General features: G+C 47.7%; 1 protein-coding gene across 1 annotated transcript; it reads left to right on the top strand.

Moving 5' to 3' along the window:
* The first annotated feature begins 15,444 nt into the window (after positions 1–15,444).
* On the top strand, positions 15,445–18,376 carry LOC137336091 (probable G-protein coupled receptor 139). Its single transcript, XM_068001581.1, has 2 exons — positions 15,445–15,727; positions 17,478–18,376. The coding sequence occupies exons 1-2, from the start codon at positions 15,481–15,483 to the stop codon at positions 18,374–18,376; spliced, it is 1,146 nt and encodes a 381-aa protein (XP_067857682.1). The 5' UTR covers positions 15,445–15,480.
* Positions 18,377–19,413: the final 1,037 nt, after the last annotated feature.

Genomic DNA, 19,413 nt, shown 5'->3' with positions numbered 1-19,413 from the left:
TCTCCTCCAATCTTGAGAGCAAAAAGCCCACTCTCCTTAAACCCATCTCTTTGACTGAGCTTTTGGTCATCCCTCCTAATATCTCCTTCCTTGGCTTAACTTTTTCGTCGCCGCACCCTGAAGCCCTTCAGGATGGTTTTTCCGCATTTAAGGCGTTGTATTGTACAAGTTGTTGTTCCCTCCTTCGTCAGATACCCTCTCTCCTTCCCTCATTTCCTTCCCTCTCTCTCTCTCTCTGTCGAGAGAGCACCGTTTTTTGTTTGTTTAGGGAAGTGAGAAAGCAGCTCTGACAACTCGGGTTGAGGTGTTGCCTCTTGTGAATACTCCAGAATACAAGAGCCATTTTACAACCAGGCCTGAGAATCGGGGTGAGGGTAGCTCCGAATAAATATCAATATGGCGGCTCCACCTTGGCCTGTGCCACGTCCTAACCGGACGTGCACGGGCTTGGCCTCCACAACTGCTCCTGCTGCCTCGGCACCTTTCTGGAGAAGAGATGTTGGTTTGTGATGTGGGTTTGTGATGTGCTGTTTCGGATCTGGGGTCGTGATGTCAGTGAGATGTGATGTTTTGATGTGTGGTTGTGATGTGGGTTGTGGTGATGTGGGTTTGTGATGTAATTTGTGATGTGCGTTTGAGATGTCAGTTGAGATGTGGGTTTTGATGTGGGGTTGAGATGTGTAGTGAGGCCAGGGCCATGGGATGGTAAGGTTCATGGGCAGATAGATCTTTTCTCCGGTACTTACCCCAGTTCACTCTACAGATGAAATCGAAACGTCTCCTACAATTATCCTTCCACGACAGCCATAATTTTGTGGTGGAGATGTTGCAGCCGGCTTATGTAAAAGTCTATGATTACTGCGAAACAGGTCGGGCCCCTCAAACAGTACACTTCCACCTCTCCCTGTCAAACCCTCGGGTATTTTTTCCCTTCCATCTTTCTCGGTCCAATCTCTTGGTGTTTATTACGTTCGATCTCTCCCTGTCCAATCCTCGTGTGTTTATTCAGTTCGATCTCTCTCCGTGCAATCCCCTGGTGTTCAATTCGGTCGATTTCTCTCTGCGCAATCCCCTGGTGTTTATTCCGTTCGATCGCTCTCTGTGCAATCCCTGGGTGTTTATTCCGTTCGATCGCTCTCTCTCTGCAATCCCTGGGTGTTTATTCCGTTCGATCTCTCTCTGTCCAATTCCCAGTTGTTCATTCCCCTCCAACTCTCCTTGCCCATGCCGGCATGTTTCTTCTCTTCATTCTCTCCCTGTCCAATCCCGAGTGTTTAATCCCTTCCATTAATCGCTATCCAATTCCTGGTTTTAATTCCCGGCCACTTCTCTCTGTCCACTTCCCGTGTGTTTATTCCTTTCGATCTCACTCTGCACAATTCCAGGGTGTTTATTCCCTTCGACCTCTCCCTGTCCAATTAGTGGGTGTTTTTTCCTTACTGTTTCTCTCTGTCCAATTCCTGTGTATATTGCCTTCGTTATTTCACTGTCCAATTCCCTGGTGTTTTCTCCCTTCCATGTTTCACTGTCCAATTCCCAGGTATTTTATCCCTTCCATGTCTGTCTGACCAATTCACATGTATTTTCTCCCTTCCATCTCTACCTGTCCAATTTCCGGGTGTTAATTCATTTTGATCTCTCCGTGTCCAATCACTGGGTAAATATTCGCCTCTACCGCTCCCTGTACAATTCTCGGGCGTCCTTCCTTCGGTATCCCTGTGTCCAATCCCCGTGTGTTTAATCTCTTCTATCTCTCACAATCAACTTGCTGGGTGTTTATTCCTTTCGATATCTCCCTGTCGAATTCCTGGCACTTTTCTCCCTTTGGTCTCCCTGTGTCCAATATCCGATGTTTATTCCCTTCGAATTCTCCCTGTCCAATCCTCCGGTGTTGATTCGCTTCGAACTCTCCCTGTCCAATCCCCGGGTGTTTAATCCCTTCTATCTCTCCCTATCCAATTCTTCGCTGTTTATTCCCTTCGATCTCTTCATGTTTCATTCGCCGGCCCTTATTGCCTTCCATCTCTCTCTTTCAAAATTCCAGGGTATTTACTCCCTTCGATCTCTCCCTTTCCATTCCAGGGTGATTTTTCCCATCAAGCTCTCCCACTCCAATCCTTGAGTGTTTCTTGCACTATACCTCTCACTGTCCAATTTCCGCGAGTTTATTCCCTTTGATCTCTCCCTGTCCAATTCCCGTATGTTTATTCCCTTTGATCTCTCCTCTATCCAATTCCCGTGTGTTTATTCACTTTGATCTCTCCCCTGTCCAATTCCAGTTTGTTTATTCTCTTTGATCTCTCCCTGTCCAATTCTAGTGTGTTTATTCCCTTTGATCTCTCCCTGTCCAATTCCCGTGTGTTTATTCCCTTTGATCTCTCAATGTCCAATTCCCCTGTGTTTATTCCCTTTGATCTCTCCCTGTCCAATTCCCGTGTGTTTATTCCCTTTGATCTCTCCCTGTCCAATTCCCGTGTGTTTATTCCCTTTGATCTCTCACTGTCCAATTCCTGGGTGTTTATTCCCTCCCACCTCTCTTTATCCAAGCCCATGCTGTTTATTCCCTTTAAACTCTCCATGTCCAATTCCTGGATGTTTCATCCCTTCGATCACTCCCTGTACAATTCTAAGGCGTTTATTCCCTTCGATCTCTCCCTGTCCAATTCCCGGATATTTCTTCCCTTAGATCTCTTCATGTCCAATTCCCGGGTGCTTGTTGCATCCGATCTCTCCCTGTCCACAGAATCCACTCTCACTCCCTCTCTCTGTCCACAGGTTCCACTCTCACTTCCTCTCTCCCTGTCCACAGGTTCCACTCTCACTTCCTCTCTCCCTGTCCACAGAATCCACTCTCACTCCCTCTCCCTGTCCACAGAATCCACTCTCACTCCCTCTCTCTCTGTCCACAGAATCCACTCTCATTTCCTCTCTCCCTGTCCACAGAATCCACTCTCACTCCCTCTCTCCCTGTCCACAGAATCCACTCTCACTCCCTCTCTCCCTGTCCACAGAATCCACTCTCACTTCCTCTCTCCCTGTCCACAGGATCCACTTTCACTCCCTCTCTCTGTCCACAGGTTCCACTCTCACTTCCTCTCTTCCTGTCCACAAAATCTACTCATTCCCTTTCTACCTGTCCGCAGAATCCATTCTCACTCCCTCTCTCCATGTCCGCAGAATCCACTCTCACTCCCTCTCACCCTGGCCACAGAATCCACTCTCACTCTCTCTCTCCCTGTCCACAGAATCCACTCTCACTCCCTCTCTCCCTGTTCACAGAATCCACTCTCACTCCCTCTCTCTCTGGCCACAGAATGCACTCTCACTCCCTCTCTCTCTGCCTCTCCAACTTCCTCTCTCTCCCCTCTCTATCTCCTTTGTCGCTCTCTCCCATGTCTGTCTCTCTCTGTCTCGCCCTTTCTCTCTCGCTCGCTCGTTCAGTCTCTCCGTCTCTCTCACTCCCCCTCTCTCTCTGCCTCTCTCTCTTTCTATCCCTCTCCCTCCCCATCTCACCCTCTCTCTATCTCTCTCCCCCTCTCCCTATCTCTCTCTCCCTCTGTGTCTCTCTGTCTGTCTGTCTGTCAGTCTCTCTCCCTCTCTCTCTTTCTCTTTTGCTCTCTCTCCATCTTCCCGTGTGTCTGTCTTACTGTGTCTCTCTACCTGTCTCTCTCCCTGTCTCTGACTGTCCCTCTCTCTCTTTGTCTCTCCCTCCATCTCTCTCTATCTGAACCTCTCCGTTTCTCTCACACCCTCTCTCCCTTTGTCGCTCGCTCTGTCTGTCGCTGTCTCCGTCTCTCACTCTGTCACTCTGGCTCTCTGTCTCTCTCTCGCTGTCTCTCGGCATCTGTATCTCCCTGATTCCCTTAATACCCCTTAATCCTCTCTATTAATACGCTGTGAGCTACCTTGTCCTAAAGTCCATGTATTCTACATCCACTGCATTGTCAGTCTACGCTCTCTGTTTCCTCCTCAAATTAACTCGTGGAGGTTTGTCACACACGATCGTTACTTTTGAAATCCGGACAGGTTCCTTCTAACTATTGTCTCATTATCTGGAAAGGTGGTCATTTCATCCACAATTAAAGACGAAAATATTCCCTGTTTATTCATAGGAACAGGAGGAGGCCATTCAGCCCATCCAGTCGAACTGTTCCCCTCAGCTCAGATTCCGTGTTATATTGTCTGGTGTTTTTTTGCACAGTGAACTATCCCTCTGAGAGATCGCCGGCAACAGAGGCCTAGGGGTAGAGCGCCACCAGATTCTCCACCTTGGACCAGGCCCGTGATTAACGTCTAACCTGTAACCGAGTCTCACAATAAACGTGTTGAGCCATGAGTCTCGAGTCTCTCCCTCACTCTCTCTACCACACTCTTAGACACACTCACAGCCACTCACAGACACAATTACAGACACTCACACAGACAAACTCACAGACACTTACACAGACAAACTCACAGACACACTCACAGACACATTCAGAGCAACTCACACACACACACAGCCACACTCACAGACACACTCAGACACACACACACAGACACTCACACAGACACAATCACTGCAACACTCAAAGACACACACAGGGAAACTCACAATCACAATCACAGACACGCTCACAGCCACGCATACACAACCAGACTCTCAGACACACTCACAGACCAACTCACAGGCACACACACAGACACTCACACAGACACAATCACTGCAACACTCACAGACACACACAGGGAAACTCACAGACACAATCACAGACACGCTCACAGCCACGCATACACAACTACGCTCACAGAAACACTCACAGACTAACTCACAGATAAACTCACAGACAAAGTTACAGTCACGCTCACAGCCACGCACAGGCACAATCACAGACAAACTCACAGACACGGACACTGCCACACTCACATACACACACATGGACATTCGCAGTCACAATCACAGACACACTCACAGCCCTGCACACACAACCACACTCATAGACAAACTCATGTAAAAACTCACATTCACACTCAGCCACAAACAGACACAATCAAAGACACACTCAGACACACTCCCCGACATGGACACTCACAGCCACAACCACAGCAATACTCACAGCCACACACGCAGCCACACTCACAGACACACAGGGACACTCACAGCCACACACACACACACACACACACACACTCACAGACACACTGAAAGACAAACTCACAGTCACACTCACAGTCACACTCATTCACACTCACAGACAAACTCACAAACACACTCATAAACACAATCACCGACACTCACAGACAGAATCACAGTCACACACACAGAACAAATCACAGCCACAATCACAGACACACTCACAGACACATTCACAAACACACACAGCCACACTTGCAGACACACTCGCAGACACACGCAGCGCCATACTCACAGACACAATCACTGCCACACTCTCAGACACACAGGGACTCACACAGTCACACTCACAGACACAATCACAGCCACACTCACAGACACACCTACACACTCACAGCCACATTCACACACGGACAGACACACTGACAGACAGATCTACACACTCACAGCTACATTCACACACTGACAGACACACTGACAGGCACACACACTCACAAACGCACTAAAACAGAAAGCAGACTGACCTCACCAGTACTTAATACTAATACCCAAGCTAGGACATGGAGGGAAGGAGAGGGGGAGGGTTCAAGGAGGGCACGAGAAATAGGGGTGGTGGGGGTGAGTCTCTATCAGGGAAGGGGTGGAACAGGCATTTGTAAGGGGCCCCTCTCATTCCTCACTCAGTCCATCATACGCCTGTATGAGAACTCCTCAAATTTCCCCACTCAATCTCTTATGCCACTCCAAAAGGATCTCTCATTCCCATTTAGACCTTTATAACCCTTTATAAGGCCCTCTCTCATTCCCGACACATTCCCTCTTACCCCTCTATAAGGACCCCTCTCATTCCCCACTCAGTCCGCTATACCCCTCTATAAGGACCCCTCTCATTACCACTCAATCTCTTATACCCCTCAATAAGGAACCCTCTCATTCCCCACTCAGTCCCTTAAACCCCTTTATGAGGACCCGTCTCATTCTCCACTCAATCCCTTATACCCCTCTAGAAGACCTCTCTCATTCCCCACTCAGTCACTTAAACCCTTTTATGAGGACCTGTCTCATTCTCCACTCAATCCTTTATACCCCTCTATAAGGACCTCTCCTTTCTCCACTCAGTCCCTTATGCCCCTCCATAAGGACCTGTCCCATTTCCCACTCAGTCCCTGAAACCCTTTTATAAGGACCCCTCTCATTGCCCACACAGTCCCTCATACCCCTCTATACGGAACACTCGCAATACGCATTGAGCCCTTATACCCCTCTATAAGGGCCACTCTCATTCCCCACACAGCTCCCATACCCCTCTATAAGGACCCTTCGCATTCCCAAACAGCCCCTTATCCCACTTAATAAGGTCCTCTCTCATTCCCCACTCTGTCGTTTATGCCCCATTTAGCAGAGTAACTGAGGGCCCTGATCCCCGAGCAAGGATGTAGCCCTTTAAGGGAACCTCGCCTTTCAGAGGAAATGTGTGGCTCTTTTAAGGGACCTCACCTTTAAGAAGTAATTAAGGCTGGAGTGGGTGGAGACCTTCCCGAGACAGGTGAGAGTTAAAAGGGTGAGGCACAAGAGAAAGAAGGCTGCTGCTGTTGCCGAGAGACAGCCACCTGTCAAAGCCCAGAGAGGACGCTGTCAAGTAGCTGGGGTACGGTGTATTGAAAAGTGTACTAGGCATCGCCAAAGGTACAGAGTATTGAAAAATGTGCTTGGCATCGCCAAAGGGACTGTAGTGTGAATTTGTTTGGAGTGAATTAACAGAAACGTGGTCTGAAGTATGAATTAGTCAAACTCTATCGTTGGTTGTATGAGGAAGGTTATGCGATGGTCGGACTCAGTAACAATATATAAAGGTATATTATACATACAAGAAGTTGTAAAATAGAAATAGCAGTTGGTCCGAATGGCCTCTGTGCTGTACTATGCATTCGATGCAAAATATACATAATATAATAGAATTACTTATTGATCATAGAAAGTTACCGCACAGAAGGAGGCCATTAGGCCCATCGTGTCCGTGCTGGCCGAAAGAGAGCTGTCCAGCTTAATCCCACTTTCCAGCACTTGGTCCGTTGAACTGTAGGTTACAGCACCTCAGGTGCACATCCAGGTACTTTTTAAATGAGTTGAGGATTTCTGCCTCTCTGGTCAAGATATTGTTGTTGTCAATTATGATTTCAGGGAAACCTTGTTACCCAGTTGGGCCGAACGGCTAATACCTGTGCCGTGCTGTATTCCATGCGATAGATATACTATATCCAGGATTTGGGACGTGTAGCGCCCATTTTTCAGGCGCTATGCGGCCTCCTAACACCTCAAAATGGCGTCCGGAATGAGCGTGCACGTTTCTCGTGTGACGTGCGCTGGACGCCATTTTGATAAAGGCGTTTGCGCACGTGCGGATAACGAACACCGGAATCATGTAAAGTAAGGAGAATGGGGGTTAAATTGAATATGTCCCGAATAGCATGATTTGCTCCCACCTCTTAAAGGCACAGAGTCTGAACGGAGATCAGAAATCGCACACGGACAACACAGAGGCCGGTCCCGTCCTTGTTTACAAACTGATGAGTTCTGTTAAATCATTAAATAAAAGCTGCACACGACTAAATCCCACATCATCCAATCTGCACGCCAGACCTCAACAATCTGCCGATCTGAGTTTGTACCATGCCTGCGAGAGAGCGTGCACCAAGGTTCTCTGATGATGCACTGGAGACTTTGGTGCAAGAGGTGGACAGAATGAGTGGCATCCTATATCCGCAGAGGGGCAAGAGGCCCTCCAGGCATATGCTGCCAAGGCAGTGGGAGGCAACGGAAGACAGGAGCATAGCAACACGAACATGGATTCAGTGCACGAAGAATTTCAATGATTTGACCTGAGTGGTCAAGGTGAGTGAGGTCAACTGTCAAGTGGCATCTCCTACCAAATGCATCACTCGCCTCATCCACTGTTCCACGCAATACACCCGCCATCACTCACAATCTCTTTCAAGCAGTGCTCAACTCTTCCTATCAGATGCTTCCCCTCACCTTCACACATTACCACTGCTGCAAGGTCACACAAACTGGCAGCTATTGAACCTTGAAAGGCACATCACCCAGACATTCCGGTGGACGATCACCGACACAATTCTCGCTTTCTTGCTGGAGAAGGTGGTGAATAACAGGAGAAAGCGACTGGCAGTGACATTTAGCCCCTCGAGCCTATTCCGCCATTCAATGAGATCATGGACCTGTGACCGAACTCCATAAACCCGTCTTAGCCCCATATTCCTTAATATCTTTGGTTCACAGGAATCTATCAATTTCAGATTTACAATTCAATAATAAGCTAGCTTCAATTGCTGTTTGCAGAAGAGTGTTCCAAACTTCTCCCACACTTTGCGTGTAGAAGCGTTTCATAACTTCACTCCTGCACACCCTGGTTCTAAATGTTAGGCTATGTCCCCATGCCTGAGTATTCAATTATAGGAGACCTCCAAAAAATGGTACAAATGCATCAGTAGCAAGAATCAATAATCCAGCAACTAAACTATAAATCCTGCATGATCCCTTTAAATAGCGCTGGTGGGGGTCCTTCAGTCACTCGAAGACACGTTCAGATGGTTGGGGTTAAGACTGTGCGTTGATTTGAGCGTTATTCTCAAAATGGTGTCTATCACTTTAAATCAGCGTTGCACACTGATCTAACGCATCTTCTCCCAACTTTACACGTTGCCAGCGTTCGTTATCTGCGGGAACGCGAAACCCTTTACCAAGATGGCGTCCGGCGCACATAAGGCTGGAAGCGCCTCAGCAATCCTGGAGAACTGCTGGAGAATGGAGCCTGTAACGCAACAGTCTGAGCTGTCATACCTTTGACAGTGGTTCGTTCTGCAATGGAAGCTGTGACATTGGTCAACAGGCTCTGCGTCATGGTTGGTTCCACAGGTGTGCTGTTGGAGGTGATCACCCGTTCTGTGTAGGAAGGGATGGGCTCCAAGCTCTGTGCAAAGCCCTGTGCCAAGTTCCAGTGGACTCCTCCATGCCCCTTGTTATTGTAAACAATTTTACAACACCAAGTTATAGTCCAAGTTGGACTATAACTTGGTGTTGTAAAATTGTTTACAATTGTTAACCCCAGTCCATCACCGGCATCTCCACATCCTTGTTATTGTGTTCATGCTTTCTAGTGCATCCAGCAATTGGTTTTGTACACCCATCAGCCGCCTTCTGTAGCCTGGCCTATTGAAGTCCTCATCTGACTCCTCGGCAGCAGAACTAGTGCCCTCCGGCGAGCTGGCACCTGTAGTATCCGTTCCCCCTGCCCCAGCTCCTGCGCACTTGTGCCGGTGTCTCACCATGTGCCGATACATCCTCTAAACTATGCACAGTGTGAGTCTCCGAGTTGGTGGCTAGGAATATAAGATCGAGTGATGGTGTGTCTGCATCATCACTGTCATCTTCCTCTGCCTCCTCCGACTGGGCAGGTTCCGGTGCTTGGGTATCTACAATGACAACTGGACACGGGTTGATTTGTGGTGCGGGGAGAGGAGACAGTAAGACGTGCGTGCTTACATCATCTGCAGCACGTGAGCCAGAAAAGCTTGTGGGATGAGGGAGAATGGGAAGCGAGAAGGAGCATGAGGTATGCATTGTCGAGACCCCCTTCGTCGAGATCTCCAGCACCCCCAGTAGCCAGTTCCGCAGCGACGGCCCGCCCAATGATGGCCAGCACTGTCTCGTCCAGTGAGTGTCCTGCAAGTTGTTTGGGTGATGTGACTGTCATGGTTGTGGTTAATGATGCATTTGGTAGGAGACGACACTTGACAGTTGAATTTACTCACCTTGACCACTCATGTAAAATCGTTGAACTTATTCCTGCACTGCATCAATGTGTGTGGTGCAATGCTCCTGGCATTGAATTCTAGCGCAGTATTTGTCTGGTGGGCCTCTTGCTGCCACCTCCATCCCCACCCCACCGGCTCTGCGGATGCTGGATGTCCCTCTGTGCGTCCATCTCCTCCACAAAGGCCTCCAGTGCGTAGTTTGAGAAACTTGGTGCACGTAGGCCTCGCCATTACTATACAAGTTTATAAACACAGAAAGCTGTCACATCAGGGGAGACCTCACAGTTCTCGACACTGGGTGAAATACACTGAGGTGTTTAGAAATACAGAGGTGCTTTTGTTGGATAACCACCAAAAACGGACGTTGGCATCGCGGTGCAGAATTAACCCACACCCGTTGGTGGCGATGCAGGCAGCACCTAACATTCTTGTTGCCTGATGATTTCAATGATTGCTGTGTGCAGCCAGTGCTACCTACGCTTTTGATCAGCTGCAGGCACCAGCCTGGTGTCCAGATACAGGGAGTGGCTCGTTTTACTTAAAGGCAGCCTGCACCTCTTAAATGAGAGATGAAATGTGGTAGCAGAAATTGGTGGAAGCCCATTGGGAAGTAAATCTATGCTGGAATATATTGAAGGAAAAAAAAGACTTGCATTTAGATAGCGCTTTTCACAACCTCAGGACACACCAAAGCGCTTTACAGCCAATGAAGTGTAGTCACTATTGTAATGTAAGTAACCTGGCAACCAATTTGCGCACAGCAAGCTCCCACAAGCAGCAATTTGATAATGACCACATAATCTATGTTTTAGTGATGTTGGTTGAGGGATAAATATTGGCCCCAGGACACCGGGGAGAACTCCCCTGCGCTTCTTCGATATTGTGCCATGGAACCTTTTATGTCCACTTGAGAGGGCAGAACGGTGACATTGTTCTACGTCTCATCCGAAAGACGGCTCCTCCAACAATGCTGCACTCCCTCAGTACTGCACTGTAGTGACAGCCTAGATTTGGTGCTGAAGTTTCTGGATTGGGACTTGAACCCACGACCTTCTGACTCTGATGAGATGGCGACCCACTGAGCCGCAGCTGACACTGTGAATGGCTGCTCCTGTGAGAGCGAGCAGCAAGGTTTTCTGGTGGAAGAGGTGGAGAGGAGGAGGGGCATCCTTTATCCGCTGGTCGGGGGTGTTGGGCAAGAGGCCCTCCGGGCACATACTCAAATGGCAGTGGGAGGAAGTAGTGAACGAGTTCAATGCAAGGAGTGCAGCACCAAGAACATGGAAGCAGTGCAGGAAGAAGTTCAATGATTTGACACGACTAGTCAAGGTGAGTGACGTCAACTGTCAAGTGGCGTTTCCTACTATTGAGACATGAATGAGGGAAAGAGAAACAATGAAGGCTGAGAGGGTTGAACAGCCACACAACCAAAGTCATGTCGAGACCATGTCCATGCCTAACAATTGATTTCCTGTTGTACCGATGTAAATTGGGTATTACTCAAAGCCCGGGGAAAATATACATAAGATTGAACTTGTTGCCTGGTGAACGATGAACGGAGACAACCAGTCTCGGAAACAAAGACCAGTCAAATACAGGGAAACCACACGTTGCTCTAAATAGGACACAGCAATCGGGGCAAGATTGAGCTTGATGGGAGAAAACTCACACCTAATTGTGGTGAACAAAGACATACTGGTCTTTGTGGGGGAAATGACTGTTCCAAAGCCAGTTGGTTTTAAGTGGTGTTTGAGTGACAGACAAAGATACCCAGTCTGTATATATTAAGATGGGTTCGGTGGGCGTGTCCAAGGTGTGAGCAAAGGTTGCATAATGGGACCAGGACCACGCTTTGGCTGTTGTGGGGGGTACTGTCTAAAGAGCTCGTGCCTAGGCTTGACTGTATCCTGCTTATCGCACAGTAACATTGAAATAAATGCAAGACAAGGAACTGCCTATCATTTCATCCAACTTCAGCGACAAACACGATGGGTCGAATGGCCTCATTCTGTGCCATAACTTTCTATGATTCTATGAACTGTATCATTCGCCTCATCCACTGTTCCACGCACGAAATCCCCCATCACCCACATACCGACAAATTCTTTCAAGCCGCACTCAACTCGTACAATCTTCCTCTCACCCTCACACATTACCGCTGCTGCAAGCCGCACACCCCCAACTCACAGGATCACACACACATACCAGCAATTCAACCATAACAGCCACATCATCCAAACATTTTGCAGGGCACTCACTGACACACTTCCCTCTATCTTGCAGGAGAAGGTGGCGCATTTCGGGAGGTAGCAAGAAAGAACTGGAGGAGGACAAGGCCGACAAGTCCTTACCCCCATGGAGGAGCCAGTGCTGGCCATCATTGGATGGGCCAACGCTGCGGCCATGGCCACTGGCGGTGCTGGAGGTCTGCACTGGAGCTCAGACTGCTGCTTTGGAAGCCCAGACTGCAGCGCTCCAGACTGCTGTTATCGTGGCTGTGGGGACCACCGTGAAACGGGACCACTCCAGCAATCTGTTCTCCAACGAGAAGTGCTGACGCGCTGCTCCGAGAGTGTGGCAATGGTGCCATGTCAGTCGAACCTGCTGTCCTCTCTCCGGGCGACATCATTCCTGCTCCCACCCCTGCCACTCTGCCAGTGCCATTGCCGTTGCCTGTCAGCCAACCAGGCCAGACTGCTGCAGCCCATGCCGAGATGATGCAGTCTGCAGCCAGACCCTGTCACCCAGAAATGCTCGAGGTCGACCGCCACGGCCATCTGCACTCTCCTCCATTGAAGGTCAGCAGCCTCTCACCACCATGCTCCAGTCACAAGGATGCACCATGAAGGAGCACGAGGATAGATAAAGGCACACGAGTGACAGGCACTGAATTAATGCACAAGGTGAAATAGTACAATGGTGTTCACATGATTTCATGTGTTAGTTTATAAATTTGTATTTGAAGTCGCAGTTTCTTTTCATTCGTTCATGTGATTTGGGCGTCGCTGGCAAGGCCAGCAATTATTGCCCATCCATAATTGTCCTTGAGAAGGTGGTGGTGAGCCGCCTCTTGAACCACTGCAGTCCGTGTGGTGAAGGTTCTCCCACACTGCTGTTCGGAAGGGAGTTCCAGGATTTTGACCCTGCGACGATGAAGGAATGGCGATATATTTCCAAATCGGGATAGTGTGTGACTTGGAGGAGAACATGCAGGTGGTGTTGTTCCCATGAACCTGCTGCCCTTATCTTTCTTGGTGGTGGAGGTCGCGGGTTTGGGAGGTGCTATCGAAGAAGACTTGGTGAGTTGCTGCAGTGCATCCTGTGGATGGTACACACTACAGCCACATTGCGGCGGCGGTGAAGGGAGTGAATGTATAAGGTGATGGATGGGGAACCAATCAAGTGGGCTGCTTTGTCCTGGATGGCGTCGAGCCTCTTGAGTGATGTTGGAGCTGCACTCATCCAGGCAAGTGGAGAGTATTCCATCACACTCATGACTTGTGCCTTGTAAATGGTGGAATGGCTTTGGGGAGTCAGGAGGTGAGTCACTCACTGCAGAATACCCAGCCTCTGACCTGCTCTTTTAGCCACAGTGTTAATGACCCCCAGGATGTTGATATTAGTGGATTTGGTGATGGCAATGCTGTTGAATGTCAAGGGGAGGTGGTTTGACTCTCTCTTGTTGGAGATGGTCATTGCGTGGCACTTGTCTGGCGCGAATGTTACTTGCCACTTATCAGCCCAAGCCTGAAGGTTGTTGATTGTAGTTTTTATTTAGGCGCTGCAGGAGGAAGCGATGTGTAGTGATGAGGAAGACGATTGGGAGAGGACACGTGGGGAGTGTCCGACTTTTGTTTGTGGCTTGGGTGGTGTTGTTGAGGTTACTGATATCACTCATTAATAAGGTGAGCACGCAGAGTCCTGGCAGACAGGGCCTGTGCATCTTATTGCCTCCTTGGCCCGTCCTCCATTTCCTGCACTTCCTCCTCTTCTTGCTCTCTTACCTCTTTCTCTGCCTGCTGCTCAGGTTATCGCCAGATCGGCGGTAGCCAGGGCTGTTCCCTCATCAGTGCGAGGTTGTGCAGCATGCAACGCCGAATCTTGACACCGAATCAGCGGAGTGCTCCTCCAGAATGGACCAGGCAATGGAAGCATTGCTTTCGGACACCTACGGTGTGCTCGATGACGTTTTGTGTGGCTGCATGCCTCCGTCAGTCGGACTGCTCTGCGTGTGTGCGTGCATTCCCTACCGGACTCATGAGCCACCTCATGTGGGCATAGATCTGGTCGCCAAATAGCAAGCCTTTGACCTGCCGTGCTGGTTGGACTGCCGTGTAATGAAAGCATCATGGCTGCTGCCAGGATAGTGGGCATTGACCTGTATGATGAGTTGCGTGTGGTCGCACACCAGTTGTTTATTGAAGGAGTGAAACCACTTTCTGTTCATGAAGATGGCCGAGTTGATATGTGGAGCACACATGGCAATGTGGTTGCAGTCAATTGCACCATGGGGAAGCCTGCAAACCCTCGAACTCGTTCATTCTGCTTATCTCGGTCAAAAGGGAATGTGATGAACCTTTTACACAGCTCGTACAGACAATCAGTGACCTTCCTTATGTAGCAGTGTACTGCAAACTGTGAGATGTTGCTCACATCGTCAGTAGCGGCCTGAAAGGATCCAGATCCTAAAAGTTCAGCGCTGTGATTACCTTGATAGCCGCAGGCAATGCTGTCCTTGCCCTGCTCTGAGGCTGCAGCTGTGGCTGCAGCAGTTGACAAATCTCCGGCACGACCTCTTCCATGAACTTCAGCCATCGGATGCACTGACCTCTGCTTATGTTGAGATAAGAGTATTGTTCCCTGAAGGCCTTCATGAAATACGGCCTCCTGCTCAGTGCCCTGCACCTCCTCCTCCTCCTTCTCCTCGCAGCTTAATCTGCTCTGCGTGACCTCTCTGCGTGCTCCCAGTCGTCTTTTCTGGCCAACGAGAGCCACAGCAGGTTAACCATGGCTGCCAGGAATCTTGTTCAGCGCACTGTTGTAAATGACACCAACAATGTAAGACCTGCCAAACCGCTCTTTATATACTGTAGCAACTCTATCCAAGTATAGGAAGCTTCAACAAACAAGTACAATTGTACCAGCAGCCAGAAGCAATAATCCAGCTTCAATGCTGCCAGACCGCGGGTCTCATAGTTTCTGTTGTTCCATATATTTATTAATATAATAAACTGGGCTTTGGGCTTTCCATCTGTGTAATATTTGATTAAATATATGTTTTGATGTCATATTCGTTCAGTTTAAAGTTGCTAACCGACTCTGTTTGTTCAGTGACTGAAATTAATGTCAGTCTCCATGGGCCCTAATTGTCTCACTGGAATGTTTTCCTCTGCTATAAATAAACGACTACATTCAATGTGTTACCCCATAGTGTCAGTGGGAGCATCACCTCCGGCACTAACAGGGATTAGCGGCCCTGCAGAGAGGGAGAGAATAGATCGGAACCTGGGAACATTAGATTGGAATGTTACAGAAATGGATCGGAATCTTAGAACAATCGATTGGAATGTGACAGCAATGTATCGGAATCTTGGAACAATAGACTGGACTGTTGCAGAAATGGGTCGGAATCTTAGAACGATCGATTGGGACAGTTCATTCTGGGTGTTTCAATATCTGTTTGCATATTATGGTTCAATGTCATTTGTGGGGCGGACATATTTTATGCTTCGGAGTATACAACTAATATACTATCCGCTCCTCGCTACTGTCGGTGTTCCTGGTAAGTCTCAATATCCAACTATTAATTCCATAAACCGTGTTCCACTGTATTACTGTTCTTATTATTTACTATCCCCTCCTCGCTGCTGTCGGTGTTCCTGGTAAGTCTCTAGATCCAAATGTTAATTTAATAAAACGTGTTCCACTGTATTCCTGTTCTTCTCATTGCCTGTGCCATACTCTCTGCTGTTCGAGTTTCCGGTAAGCCTCTATAGCCACCGTAAAAATTAAAGTGTTAACGTGGAATGGGAAATATAGCGATAGGGGGAACATGGATGGGAAATATATTTACGGGCGTTTTCTAGGTGATAGGTTTAATTTAGGATGGGTCCCTGGGAGTGAGTTTGTATGTTCAGGGAGCTCTAGCATGACCCTGTTTTTATGGAGCCATTCGGGTGTTTCAGGATTTACAGAGGGGTCCAGCGATGCTACTAATATTTCCAGGGGATGCAGGGGCGATCGTAAAATTTACAGGGGATCCAAAGATTGTACTAATATTTAGAGGGGATCCAGAGACCACAACCAAATTTACAGGGGATCCAGAGACTGTATTAATATTCACAGGCGATCTAGAGACAGTACTAATATTTTCAGGGGATCCAGAGATGGTACTAATAATTACAGGCGATCCAGAGACAGTACTAATATTTACAGAGGAAGCAGAGACGGTTCCAATATTCACAGGGGATCCAGAGACTGTATTAATATTTACAGGGGGTCCAGAGACTGTATTATTACTTACATGGAATCCAGAGACAGTACTTACATTTACAGGGGATCCGGAGACGGTAGGAATATTTTCAGGGGATCCATAGCCTGTACTAATAATTACAGGGGATCCAGAACCTGTACTAATAATTACAGGCGATCCCGAGCCTGTAAAAATAATTACAGGGGATCCAGAGACGGTAATAATATATACACGTGGTCCAGAGACGGTTCTAATATTTACACATGTTGCAGAGACGGTGCTAATATTTACACGTGGTCCAGAGATGGTGCTAATAATTACACATGTCCCAGAGACGGTGCTAATATTTACACGTGGTCCAGAGACGGTTCTAATATATACACATGTTCCAGAGACGGTTCTAATATTTACACATGTTCCATAGACGGTGCTACTTTTTACACATGTTCCAGAGACGTTGCTGATACTTACACGTGGTCCAGAGGCTGTACTTTTTTAAACAGGGGGTCCCGTGACGGTACTAATATTAAAGTGTGCTAGAGATGGTATTAATATTTCGAGGGCGTCCTGAGATGATACAAATATTTACAGGGCATCCTGAGATGGTACAAATATTACAAGAGGTCCACAAACCATACTAATATTTACAGACAATCCAGATATTGTGCAATTATTTACAGTGGATCCAAAGACTTTACTATTATTTACAGGGGATCCAGAGGCTGTACTGATATTAACAGGGGACCCAGAGGCTGTACTCATATTTACAGGGGATCCAGAGACTGTACTGATATTTTCAGGGGATCCAGAGGCTGTACTGGCATTTCCAGGGATCCAGAGTCTGTACTAATATTTACAGGGGATCCAGAGAGTGTAATAATGTTTACAGGGGATCCAGAGACCGTACCAATATTCACAGGCGATCCAGAGACTGCAATAATATTTTCAGGGGATCCAGGAACTTTACTCGTATTTATAGTTGGTTCCAGAGATTTTATTATTGTTTACAGAGTGTCACAGCTTGATCTAGAATTTCAATCTTTATTTCGCTTCCTTATAGTTAATTTATTGACAATTGTGATCCTGTCTCGTGGGAAGTGCGGTCTCTCCAAATGTGTCACTCGCTACCTGGTGTCCATGGCGGCGGCGGATCTACTGGTCGTTATCATCGATCTGTTATTGAGGCAGATTCCCATTATTTATCGTTCACAGTTCACTTTTCTAGACCACTTTCCCGTGTGTAATATCCACGCTGTTCTGCTTTATGCAGTCACGGACTGTTCTGTCTGGTTCACCGTCACTTTCACCTTTGATCGTTTTGTGGCCATTTGTTGCCAGAAGCTGAAAACTAATTATTGCACCAAGAAAACGGCAGCTCTGGTTTTAGGAACAGCGAGTGTGCTGAGCTGTTTAAAGAACATTTTCTGGTACTTTGTGTTCGAAGGTCAATATCTGCTTTCCAATAACCCTTGGTTTTGCTTTGCTGTAACGGGTGTTTCAACATCCCCGGTATGGGCAGTAATCGAACTCCTTCATTATATCCTCACCCCGTGTGTCCCATTTATTCTGATTGCGTTCCTCAATGTTTTCACAGTCAGACACATTTTAGTGGCCAGCAGAGCCCGCAGGAGACTCCGGGGTCACAGCAGTGGGGAGAGCACCAGAGACCCAGAGATGGAGAGTCGCAGGAAATCAATGATTTTACTGTTTGTTATATCAGGAAACTTTATCGTGTTATGGGTGGTGTTCATGTTGTATTCTATTAATCGACGATTGTTGTATTTGGACTCTTCGTCTGTAATTCTACATCCACTTGTACAAGAACTGGGATTTATGCTCCAGCTCCTGAGTTGCTGCACAAACACCTGTATTTATGCCGTGACCCAGGCTAAATTCAGAGAGCAGTTGAAGAACGTGGTGAAATATCCCTTTACTGTAATTGTTAAATTCATTAAATAGTGCGAAGATCGGAAGACTGCAGAGTTAGATCTGTGTTATTCCGACAGGCTGCGGTGCTGCAAACACTGAGTGTTTATGTAATCGCTGAAACGTTTATAACCTGAGGCTATTGATAGACTCATTTTACAGATCTTGTCAAAGTGTGTATCACATGCAAGGACAAGTTGTAAAATAACATGTGGTCACCTATCGCTAGAAATGTTTGTCCATATGGGATAAATTAAACGGTAATTAAGTGAACAACAACACAAGCTGTCGGTGACCAGAGTGTGCATGTAGGCGTCGGTGATCAATGTGTTAATGGCGTGAGAGGCAGAGAAGATCCCGGTACTGTTGGTGTCGGTAGTCAGTCTGTTAATGGGGCGGAAGATACACGAGATCCCGGGACTGTAGGTCCCGGTGATCAGTGTGTTAATGGGGAGGGAGGTAGAGGTGCTCCCAGGACCGCAGATGTCGGTGATTAGTGTGTGAATGGGGCGGGAGAAACATAGAAACTTAGAAAATAGGAGCAGCAGTAGGCCTTTCGGCCCTTCGAGCCTGCTCCGCCATTCAATATGATAATGGCTGATCTGAATATCTATTTCAATACCATTTTCCTGCTCTCTCTCCATACCCCTTGATGCCTTTTCTGTCTAGAAATCTATTTAGCTCCTAATTACATATATTCAGTGACTTGGCCTCAACAACCTTCTGTGGTAGATAATTCCACATGTTCACCACCCTCACATGGAAGAATGTTCTCCTCATCTCAGTCCTAAATGTCCTACCTCGTATCCTGAAACTGTGACCTCTCTTTCTGGACCCACCAGCCAGGGGAAACATCCTCCCTGCATCCAGTCTGTCTAGCCCTGTCAGAATTTTATGTGTTTCAACGAGATCCCCTCTCATTCTTCTAAACTCGAGTGAATACAGGCAAAGTCGACTCATTCTCTCCTCACATGACAGTCCTGCCATCCCAGAAGTCAGTCTGGTAAACCTTTGCTGCATTCCATCTATGGCAAGTATAACCTTTCTTAGGTAAGGAGACCAAAACTACA

Source organism: Heptranchias perlo, chromosome 20, assembly GCF_035084215.1.
Source record: "Heptranchias perlo isolate sHepPer1 chromosome 20, sHepPer1.hap1, whole genome shotgun sequence".
Taxonomy (NCBI): domain Eukaryota; kingdom Metazoa; phylum Chordata; class Chondrichthyes; order Hexanchiformes; family Hexanchidae; genus Heptranchias; species Heptranchias perlo.
Note: the sequence above shows the minus strand (reverse complement) of the source record. Positions and strands in the feature narration are given on the sequence as shown.

Bases quoted from the DNA above. Each gene is read 5' to 3' on its own strand.
- LOC137336091 (XM_068001581.1), top strand. From the start codon at position 15,481: ATGGATCGGAATCTTAGAACAATCGATTGGAATGTGACAGCAATGTAT. The intron at 15,728-17,477 runs GTAAGTCTCAAT...GCTTCCTTATAG, and splicing joins CGCTACTGTCGGTGTTCCTG to TTAATTTATTGACAATTGTG.